This window comes from Hoplias malabaricus, chromosome 2 (genome assembly GCF_029633855.1).
Source record: "Hoplias malabaricus isolate fHopMal1 chromosome 2, fHopMal1.hap1, whole genome shotgun sequence".
Taxonomy (NCBI): domain Eukaryota; kingdom Metazoa; phylum Chordata; class Actinopteri; order Characiformes; family Erythrinidae; genus Hoplias; species Hoplias malabaricus.
Window position 1 is genome coordinate 68,906,610 of NC_089801.1, and position 12,102 is coordinate 68,918,711.

Here is a 12,102-nt window from a genome sequence, read left to right on the forward strand (position 1 = left end):
TTTTACAAAGTGTAAGAACCCTTATGAGAAGGTTTTTAAATTCACATGTCTCTTTTTCAAACATGGTTCTGCTGGGTGCTTCATCCACGGCAACAACTAAAATCTTTTAAACCCCCTTTTTTTTGTAGAAACAAAAACCTTGATTTAGGTGGAGGTCCTGAGAAAACTGAAAACCTGCACCTACTGAAAGGATTCATTAAGGAATTATAGGTGCTCATTTATGGCATCACACCCAAACACCCAGTTTGGAACCCGTATTTTGAAGTGTGTGCTGCCACACAATGGCAAAAAGAAAAAAAAAAAACAAAACAAAGCAAGTCAATAAGGGTCAGGAAAGGTCAAAGATCATGGAAATCATGGGTGGGGGAAAAGAGGTGGAGGGAAAAGAGAGATATTCTATCCACTCTGTGAAGCAAAAAACTGTCTATTCATAGAGCAGACTGGCATCCCCAACTTGTGTAGAATGCTGTTCCATTTCCGTCTGTCTCTGGTGGGACTCGACATAAAAAGACCATCAAAGCCATCCAAATATCTCTCTGCAGACTAAAAGATTCATCCATAGATCTCTCCGTGGGCTTAAAGATTTACATGTGGATCCTCTCTGAGTGATATTCAACCATTAGCAAAAGCTGTTATTTTAAATTTGGCTTGTAGTGACAGGAGTGTAATTGACCTGTTCATGCTCAACATGCTTTACAGAAGATTGGAGAAAACCCAATTTAATCTACATAATGGTGGGTTTTCTAGTTTAACAAGCTATCCACAAAGATAACTGAATTAATGATGACAATAATGATCACCACACAGACACCCTGATCTGTAATTTCTGTAATGTACTGTTCATTTTGGTTTTGATGTTAGAATCAATGGGATTGTTGCTTTCCTGACTGGCAACTGCTTGGACTAGGACTGGTTATTGGTTATAATTTGTGTTAGTGATATCAACACTGATTTATTGACTTTAATGCTGCTTGCTGAAGGAGAAAGTTTTCCCTACCTTCTTTTAAACTACAAATCTAGTGTGTGTGGCTTATACAATAAACAAATGTTATGTACTGGAAGTATATAGATTTATTAACCACAAATAGCAGATTAATCAAGAGACACTGCCTTTAATAACATTCATAAAGACAAAAAAAATTAGACAGCCAATCACCAGTTCACACTTTTTGATTATCGAAGATTTTTTGATCGTGGACAGAAATGTTGTGTTGAAGGAGATGGAATTCGTCAGTTCTCAGTGGTAATGAAATATGTGTCAGCATCAGAAAAGCATTGAATTATGATACCACACAGAGCATGTATAGGTCAATAACATTCCTATTACTACTTAAATTTAAAGTGTGTTGGGAATTGTTTATTTCTGAACTCATCCACTGCATAGTGTTTGGTACTAATTGACTCACATAGGGACACACATGGAGCAGCTATAAGAGTGGCTGCAGAAAACTGACAAAACTGCTAACAAAGTGTTCATGTAGCAGAGTGGAGTTCCCCACCATTGGCAAATATACCATGTTACCATGGGTGGCACAGTGGCTTAGTGGTGAGCACGTTCCCCTCTCAGCGCTGGGATCTTGGGTTCAAGTCCCATCTGGGTGGAGTTTCTATGTTCTCCCCGTGTCTGCGTGGGTTTCCTCCAGGGTCTCTGGTTTCCTCCCACAGTCCAAACACATGGAGGATAGGTGAATTGGCTTCTCTAATAAATGTCCTGGTGTGTGAAAGAATGAATGTCTGCAGTGTGAGTGAATGTGTGCGTGCCCAGATATGGATTGGCGCTCTGTCCTGGGTGAAACCCTAGTGCCCGATGCAGTCCTCCAGGTAGATGGTCGCTCCTGGTCGAGAGTATGCTGTGTGCATTTGGCTGCCGCTTCTCACCAGTGTGTGTGTGTGTGTGGATAGAGCGTTCTGAGCAGTGTGGATTGTAAAGCATCCTTGGGTGTCTAGAAAGGCGCTATATAAGTGTAAAGATAGATAGATGTTACACCAAAAAAGTGCTTGAGACATTCCCCATAAGCTGAAAGCACATAGATAAATGTGAACAGTGTAATGTAGCTGACACACTGGGTATAGTGCACATTTTTTTCTGAAAGTGAGTCTTTATGAATGAGCTCCAGTGTTTAAAATAAAAGCAATCACTGCAAAATGATTAATATTTTTTGGACTGTAAATGGATAGATCAATTTTCCTGACTCTTCTCCGTGTGTATATTCGGTTGTGAGTATGTTGACAAAAATAAGACCAGCCGTAATTCATCCTGCTTTTACCTATTCAAAACATGCTATGCTGCTGCACATAAAAATAACACAGCTCTAAATACAGCCTCAAAGGATAACACTTCCTAGTCACTAGAGCCCGTGGACCTAGTCCAACATGCCGACACATGTCGACAGACACGCACTTAAAACCTCTACATTTCGGCTCCACTCACCTCTACATACACCTGTTCCAAGCATCACATCGTTGCCATAGTTACATTCCAGGCCTTTATGGTGGTCGCAGGGTTTAGGGGTACTGCAGTCCTGATTGAGCTGAGCTGCACACACCTTACAGCAGCCACAGCCATCAGACACCAGGCTCACACCAGCCGGACACAGCGGGCGAGCAGCAGGGCACTTACACACAGCTGGGCAACTTCCATCTACCTGGAGGACCAGGAAATAAGGGGATTTAATGGATATACAGTACTGTGCTAAAGTGTGCAGAGATTATATGATTTAAAAAAGCTTTTCATCTGAGCAGTAAGTGTTTATTTGCAAAAAAAAAACAAACAAAGAAACCACAAACAGACTCCCAACATTAGAATAAAACCAAATAACATTACTCCAGTGTGATACTCTGTTTGTGAATGTGTTGGTTTAACTTTTTCCAAATCTCTCCTCGTGGAGTCCGTATTATTTGAGGTTATCATCCAATACCTAGTTTTAGTGGTTAATAAATAATGATTTTAAATAATGTGTGCTGTTGATTTAACAAATTCATGCAAAAAATGTAAAAAACATTGTTCTTTAAACTCACTCCTAATACTTAGAATTAATAATTGTTTTATATTAATATTATATTTACTGTTATTATATACAACTTTATACAAGCACCACGCTCACTGAGAAGGCATTAGTTTAAATATATATAATTATCTTAGGTGCCTAAGACTTCTGCACAGTACTGTATATATGAATGGTATGGAATTATAGGGGATACATATAATACAAATGTCACAGTCACACAGCTCCAGGGCCCTGGAGGTTGTGGGTTCGATTCCCGCTCCGGGTGACTGTCTGTGAGGAGTGTGGTGTGTTCTCCCTGTGTCTGCATGGGTTTCCTCCGGGTGCTCCGGTTTCCTCCCACAGTCCAAAAACACACAATGGTAGGTGGATTGGAGACTCAAAAAAAGTGTCCCTATGTGTGAGTGTGTGTGTGTGTGTGTGTGTGTGTGTGTGTGTCTGTGTTGCCCTGTGAAGGACTGGCACCCCCCTCCAGGGTGTATTCATGCCTTGTGCCCAATGACTCCAGGTAGACTCTGGACCCATCGCAACCCTGAACTGGATAAGCGCTTACAGATAATGAATTAATGAATATAATATAGAAACAACCCAACATAGATACAACCCAAAACATTGTGGTTCTGTACATTTACTAAAATGCAGATATAATAACTGAGTTACAGGTGTAGTTTTGGAGTCTTAGTGCATTAGTCCATTAGTCCATTTTCAGATCGGCACATTTGCTTAAATCCCTTTAGTATTAATTTCTCATTTATTTAGATCAGCTTCTTAGCATTTCAGATCAGTTTCCTACATGCACATTTTGGCAATGCAGGCAGAATCACCTTTCTACAGCATGCCATTAAATCTGCATTGTGTTGAGAGACTTGAAATAACTAGAAGGTTTACATGAAAGTCAAACTGCACATTTGATCTTAGTCATGATTCTTTCTTTCTTTCTTCTTACATGTTATCTTTAGACAATGTTGTTTCACCTCTGTGTTTATTCTCAAACAGCTTTTGTTCTGGCATATAGGCTAGTCTTACATTATTTAGAGGTTCTTTAAACATTAAAAAATGTGTGGTGTCTCGGACAGACCAAGTCACTCTTGCAATCAAAGATCAGCAGCTCTGAGAAGACCTCAGGTAATCACAGTCTGGAGAACTATGATTAGTTCAATTAGGTGTTTTGGGAGCTCAGAATAGAACAAAATGTGGACAGGCAGGGGTTCCTTTAGAACTGGACCGGAAATCCCTGTATAGAGTATGAATCACTGGAGCTTAATCTTATTACCAAAGTGTAAAGCACTTGACTCAGGCAATAACTGGCGTGAACTGAATGATGAAGTGGGTGAATCATTTGTGCTAACAGCTGTTTTGCATGGATTAAAAACTTGGAAGCTTTCTGGCCTTTTGTGGCTAAAGCAAGACACCTCTTATTTTTTCGGTCTAGATCAGATATGGGGATGATTAGAGTTCACTGCAGTTGACTGAACCTGTGTCTCTTAGCCATGATTAGAGTCACAGTAGAAAAAGGCACCAGGAGCCAATTACACACACACACACACACACACACACACACACATTCCTATCATTGTGGGCTATTTCCACAGACATTTGTATTACAGTAGACTACCTAAAAAACACTTTATTGGCACACAAACTTAGTCTTGTCCTCATTAAACATTGATAACATTTTAACAAACAAACAAACAAATAAATAAAAAAGCTGAATCCTGGAGGGGACTAGACAAAAATCCATGCAATCACATTAAAGTGCAATGACATCCTACTGGGAAAACCAAATTTCATCTTTTACAAACTAGGCCCAAATTTAAAGCAAATTCCATGGATATTTTTCTCTCGGTTTTCTACATTATTCAGTTTTAAAATTCAAACTACAATGATATAAATGCTCAGCCATAAAGCTCTAAAGTCAGAGAACATTTAGTTAGTAAATAAAATTGTTGAATGAGCACAGTATTATTACAATATAGTGAACCCTTGTTCCTACCATCTTTCACTTTTAACTTTAAAGAATTAGGATAATGTTAACTTTCTCTGAACTCCCAGTGACACGGTGGAATTCCCCTTTAAGGTAGGCACATAGACTTCCATATTGTAACACAACAGTTCCTAGATATTTAAAATGTTTCTCAAGGTTGAAAAACATGAAAATCATTTAAGAAGCAGCGCACTTACTAAACAAAACGACGCCACTGCAAAAACAGCCAAACAGAGCAGTTTCTCCATAGTCCTGGAAGAACAGCTGAAAAATAAAAAACAACACTCTGCAAGAGTATAAACTTCTGAACTAAACTCAGTCGTCAGAGAGAGGGCTGCTCTGAATCCTCGTGCTGTTTGTTAGCTCAGGTCTAGCATCATTCAGCACGGCTCCCACTATATTTATACTAACCTCGCGCTGCTCTCACAAGCCACGCCCACTCATCAGAATCCGGCCAATTATTATCAGGCACCATGCCAACACATTCCAAAGGGGAGGGGCGTGCCGGTGTGCTGCGGTTAGTGGGCGGGGTCAGGCATGAATGCGATCATTCATAAAATCACTGGAGCTGCGGAGCTGCGTATATTATTCTGGACCAAATGAAAACACTGCCACCGCTTTTAAGAGCATTTCAGCGCATTCCTAGCCGCACTCGCTGCAGGGAAACCCTAGATAAATATACGCAGTCCCCCGGTTATTCGAGATATTTTAATAGCGCGTCTGACACGCCAGCTAGGCCCACACCAAGAAAGAGGGAGAGATATTTCTAGTACATTCGAAGGAGTCTTGGAAATGGGACAGCATAATCGCCCTGCTGGGACGTAATCAACCTATAAATGTGTCCATCGATGTATGCAGTCCCTGAATTGAACTGGTATCCCTGCTCAAATCAAACCCAGAATACAGTCCTGCCTTTCTAAAGGTGACTAAAGGCTTGCCCAGCCAAAGCAGTCTAGAACCGGGCCTGCCATTGTTCATCAGTAGTGGTGAGCCCCACACACCCCACAGGAACACCACACAGCATTCTCAGGGTGTGGTGGTGGTGGTGTTACTGTGTTGTGCATTGAAACAAGTGGAGCAGACACAGCAGTACTGCTGGAGTTTTTAACCACTCACACAGCGCTGGTCCACCTTGTAGATGTAAAGAGACAGTAGTTGATATGTTTTAGTTCATTCATTACCACTTATCCAGTTCAGGGTCATGGTGGCCCCAGAGCCTACCTGGAATCATTGGGCGCAAGGCGGAAATACACCCTGAAGGGGGCGCCAGTCCTTCACAGGGCAACACAGACACACAGACACATTCACTCACACCTACGGACACTTTGGAGTCACCAATCCACCTACCAACGTGTGTTTTTGGACTGTGGGAGGAAACCGGAGCACCCGGAGGAAACCCATGCGGACACAGGGAGAACACACCACACTCCCCACAGACAGTCACCCGGAGGAAACCCACACAGACACAGAGAGAACACACCACACTCCTCACAGACAGTCACCCGGAGGAAACCCACACAGACACAGAGAGAACACACCACACTCCTCACAGACAGTCACCCGGAGGAAACCCACACAGACACAGAGAGAACACACCACACTCCTCACAGACAGTCACCCGGAGGAAACCCACGCAGACACAGAGCTGAAGCTGTGTGACTGCGACACCTTCCTGCTGCGCCACCGTGCCGTCCCTATGTTTTAGTTATATTTTTATATTTCTACCTCAACCTGGGTTCTCTAACCCAACTATGCAGCTGTTTTTACTTCACAGTTGGTTCCTGGTGACATAAAAAAAGGCACCGTGTCAAATTAACCCACACTGCTCTGTAAAAACAGCCCATGTTGGGTTTGCCCATAGTGACTAAAAAAATGCATTATAAACTTTTTATTTTTCTTTATTTACTTTATTTTTAGTATAGAAATGTAACATAGATGTGGCTTTCAAACAAAGATGCTTACTAATATTTATATTGTTCATAAACATTGTGATGTAATTTAATCAGATATACACAAGAAGTATTTAGACAGTCACCTGAGTTTTGTGTTTAGACTTCAAACAGATGTCAGTTGTGCCCAAGAAATGCCAGAAATATCAGATGTTACAGATAAATTAGAAATAAATAAATTATAATAGGTATATTAAATATATTAGAATGTATTTTAATTAACAATGAATTTAAATTTTTATACATTGGTTGTAAAATTAATTTTTATTTATTTCTGTTTTATTTTATAGCCACAGATAAATGCATATTATTAAAACAGAATTTAAACACACTTAATTATCTGCTTTCCTGTTCTTATGTTTAATGTATAGATGTCTTTAGGGGGTGGCAGGAGCAGCTAATAGCAGATTTATTAAGCTCAAAAGATGTAAAGTTGAATAAAATTTTAATTTACACAGATTTCTTTTAAGGAACATCGTTTATTACAAGATAATCTCAGTGAAATGTTAAATAAATGGTTTGTTTGTTTTTCAATTGTTACTCACAGTCAGATCAGCAGACCTTTCTCAAGACCTCCAACACAAAATGGTACAAGTGAATAAACCAAAACCACATCCTCCAACAACCCCCTCATTTTCTTACGCTGCAGCGTTGAAATAATCATATTCCATAATTGTTTTGCTTTTCTTTATTGCTTTGCTTAAGAACAAATAGTTTACAGCAAATGAAGTAATCTGATATAAAAAAAATCTGCAGCGTAACAGAGAACAGGAATTTGCAAACATTATCTGAGGCTTTTAAACCTTAAGACAGAAGCACTTCAGCATTTTACTTTAAGGAATTTAAAAATATTTAAACACAATCATCAATGCATTTACAATTTCTTTAGTTTTCTCAGGAATGCGTTGCAAACCTGTACTTATTCTTGTACTTATTATTACCTTTACTATTGTATGTATTTTCAAACATTGAACTGGCTGTAATTTGAGAATAATAATTTTCTTTGAAAGCCCAGAAAGGGCTCATTGAAACATAATCCTTTCTAGAAAAAGTTAGTTGCATTTGTCTTGGAGAATTATTCACACTGGTGTGGACAGGAACCAGACGTCTGAAGAATTTAAAGTCTTTAGAGCATAGGACTGATTAAATTTAATATTCTGTACGGTGTAAAATTAAATCTGACACACACAAAGGGTGTGGCCCCCTTTAAGTCTCAGACATGTATAAGTCATTGATCCTTACATTGAGTATAAATAATGACACACTAACTTATCTGACTTAGTCAAATTGAAGAAATTGCAAGGGATTGTGGGGAAAAAATCCAGAATTCAAAGGTTGTTATGTGGTTGCAAGGAATGTTTGGAGACTTTGATTTCAAAGAGGGCCTTACTGAGTTTGGCAATGAAACAGTGAATTAACACGAGCAGAAATATGACAAATTAAAGTTTATCTCATGGTAGGGGTGTGGTTTTACATCTTTTCACATAATCATCAAAACGTGTATTTGACCAGGGTCCCACACACTAGTTTCATCAATGAAATGGTAAATAAAATGATTAGAAAAAAAACATAATATTTCACTATTATTACCACCACTCTGTTATGACTCATTACATATTGTGATCATCTCCTTATTTCTACACTCACTGTCTACACTGTCATTGTACATTTACAAGGTCCATCTGTTGCTGTACATTGTTTGTTAATGTCCACTGTCATTGTCCAGTGACAAAAGACTAAAACACGACCAACACAAACTGTGCAGCAACAGATGAGCTACTGTCTCTGACTTTACATCTACAATGTGGACCAACAAGGGGGGGGGGGGGTGTCACAGTGTCGGAGTGGACAGTGAGTGGACACAGTTTTAAAAAGTCTGTAATTATAAAACTACAAATTGCTCTTGTACAGACAGTGGAACTCAGAGACAGGACACTGAGTGTATAAATAAGGAGGTCGTCATAATGGTACCATTAATCTGTATATGTTTACTGGGATATTATTACAAAAGCAATTCCCTGTCAATAAAACGACAAAGCTGGTCTCCTGTAGTTTCTGCAGGTTCATAATGCACCTTTGTGAATAGGTCCTGTGAACATATCACACAGAGTCAGCTGCACTGAAGAAAACAGAGGTTTTATATATACAAAAATAGTTCAGCACTTTAATCATGTCTTCATTTCCTAACAATAAATTCAATTGCTCTCTAACAGAACGATGGGTTAAAGGCTAAGCACCAGCGATATGAAAGTGTCAAACAAATAAATACAGTGGAATTTGAGTTCCTAACTTGTGTTTATTGATAGTCAGAAAACATGTTATTTCTTATTAATTCAAGGAATAAGGTTTAAAAGACCGTTGGTCCCCCCCCCTGGCGCTTTTCCAACAATATGGGCATGTAAGGAAACTAACGAAAGGTGTTCAAGAGCCTCTGTAACATGGAGGTAAACAGGGTAAGGACACTGACTTCGCCTGTTTTAGTTGGTGTTAGTTAACGTTAGCTTGACTTGCTAAACTCGGTGGCTCAGATTATACTCGGCTACGTAGCTGCATTACGGAGGTTTATAGTGTCGGATGAATTCGAGTCCGACTTCGATCACATTTACAAGAATAACGGTACCTCTAAATTTGAGTTTAGCTTATTGCTAGGCTATTGTCATGAATAATGTTGGTTATTTAGCTAGATACTGTCATAACAGTCAGTCATAACGGTGTTTTACCGCGGCGTGGTTCAGCTGTTGTCCACCAGTGACGTCACGGTTGCGTTCAAGAATTTCCGTAGCGAGCTCGGGTTTTTCCGTCAATTTAATGAAATTGTCAGTTTTAAAGCAAATTAAGCTGCTATTTTCATTTTAATTCATACTCATATATGTCAGTAACTAAAATAGTGTGAAATGTTCATGGAGGTCCATTAAGTGATGCTTAGCCTTTAATTTTTAATGAAAAATTGAAGCAGTGAAAACTCTTGTGTTGACTCTTACCTTGTGCACTACACACTTCTCTGAATCTAATACAGGAACAAAGAGTCATACAGATGAAATACAGATAGAATATGTTTATACTGAACATTAATAATGTATATTAGTGTAAATACAGTAAATTGTACATGAGTACCTTTTCTGAAGATGGTTTTAAACATAACTTGAAAGAGCAGCGCCAGAGCAACCACAATCACAACAGCAGAGACCCCAGAGAAGAGCATTAAAGTTTCACTCTGCTCTGACTCTCTGAGATCTGAACACAGCACATACAGGAAAGAAGAAACACAGAGAGGTGTCAGAACACTGTTTACTGCTGAAAACCTTTTGGTGTGAATTTGACAACTTCACAAGTGTCTGAATATTTATGGACATGTGGTTCACGTTGTGATCTTGAGCTTGTTTGTTTGTAAAATGAGTTTTGAGAAGTATCTTTACCTGCTGTTTTATTTTCATTGTTTACAGTTTTAAAGTCCATGGGAACTGCTGTAAGGTCAAAAATGAAGAGTATTAAGACGTGTGTATACAGCAGCAGATACATATTAGCTCTGATTGTACTTCATCTTCTATTAGAAAAAAACCTTACTTAGTAAAGTGCCCTTACTTATTGTTTTATTTTCCTTGCTCTCCAAATCAAAGACCTCGTCAGATGCTGAAAGACAACCACAATGTTACAGCATTTGATGTTGGGTTAATATCCGCTTTAAACATTTTTATTAATATATATTTATTAATATACGTATGCACAGAACACACATATAGAAATACAGTCATGTGAGGACACCCTATTAAAACTTTTGTCTTTTTGAATATTTTGAAAAAATTCTGCATGGAGGAATGGGGACGTTGGAGACTGGTAGATGGTTAGAGGAAACATCTAACTGAGGTAAATCTCACAAGAGATTTTTGTTTATTACATTTAACAACTTATGTTTATAAGTAATTTCTTCAGGTTTATAAGCTCCATCTCTCAGTGCGGTTCAAATGAAGCTCAAATGTCCATATGCTTAAATATGTTCAAAAAGACAGATTATCATGGGGTGATTTTTCACATGATTGTATATATATATATATATATAATGCATTATGTGTTTTACCTGTCACAGTGACATTGATGGTGTGGCCTGTAGCATACACAGGTTTTAGTATTTCACACCTGTAAAGACCAGCGTCCTCCACAGATAAACTCCAGAAAACCAGGAATAAGATTCTTTCCTCCTCATTAATATTCCTCCATGTTGTTGAAGTGTATTTGTTGTGATTCAGAGGTCTGCAGTTATTCCCATCATGAATTTTACACCAAGAGAACGATAAATTCCTCCAGCAGTGAGGCGTCATTATAACAGTGCAGTTAATCATCAGAGTCTTAAGTTCAGGAGATTTCCAAACTGTGTTCCGAGAAACTTTTATAGATGGTATACAATCCAGCTCAATATCTAAAAACACAGAGAGAGAGAGAGAGAGAGAGAGAGAGAGAGAGAGAGAGAGAGGAGAGAGAGAGAGAGAGTGTCAGTCATTTTTATTGAAGTAATTGAAGTGCTCAAAGTGCATTATGAACATCGTGTATTATGGTTAAATATGAATAAACCTTTTTTCAGTTTTCAGCTTAATCCATTTTAGGCTTCTGGTAGAAACTGGGTGAGCAAAGAAGCCCAGGCAGCTCTGTCCCTCACAACTTCCACCAGCTCCTCCTGGAAGATCACCAGGTGCTATCAGGCCAGGCTCTCCAGAGTGTCCTGGGTCTACCCAGGGGCCTCCTAGTTGGGCGTGCCTGGTACACCTTCATTAGGAGGCATCCAGGAAGCATCCTCATCAGATGCCAAAAAAGGAGCAGCCAATATACTCTCTAATCACTGAGCTCCTCACCCATTCACAGAGAGTGTGTCCAGCAACCCGTCAGATAAAGCTCATTATGACCATTTGTGTCTGCTATCTCGTTCTTTTCGTCATTACCCAGATCTCATGACCATAGATAGGCGAGAGTGGGTATGTAGACTGACTGCTAAATTGAGAGTTTTGATTTATGGCACAGCTCTCTTTTCACCACGACGGTCTGAGCACGACGGCATTACTGCAGACGCTGCACCGAGCCTACAGTCAACCTCACAATCCCTTTACCCATCACTCGTGAACAAGAACCTGAGATACTTGACCTCCTTTGATTGGGGAAGGTTCTCATCTCCTAT

At 39.3% G+C, this 12,102-nt stretch overlaps 1 protein-coding gene across 1 annotated transcript in view; it reads right to left on the bottom strand.

The window, feature by feature from the left end:
- The window catches only part of LOC136686358 (CCN family member 1-like), a 10,492-nt gene extending 5,143 nt beyond the window's left edge, over positions 1-5,349 (bottom strand). The window contains exons 1-2 of the mRNA XM_066660078.1: positions 5,187-5,349; positions 2,432-2,645 (exon numbers count right to left, since the gene is read on the bottom strand). Of these exons, the coding sequence (XP_066516175.1) occupies positions 2,432-2,645; positions 5,187-5,237 (265 nt within the window). The 5' untranslated portion in view covers positions 5,238-5,349. The remainder of the gene's footprint in view (positions 1-2,431; positions 2,646-5,186) is intronic.
- Positions 5,350-12,102: the final 6,753 nt, after the last annotated feature.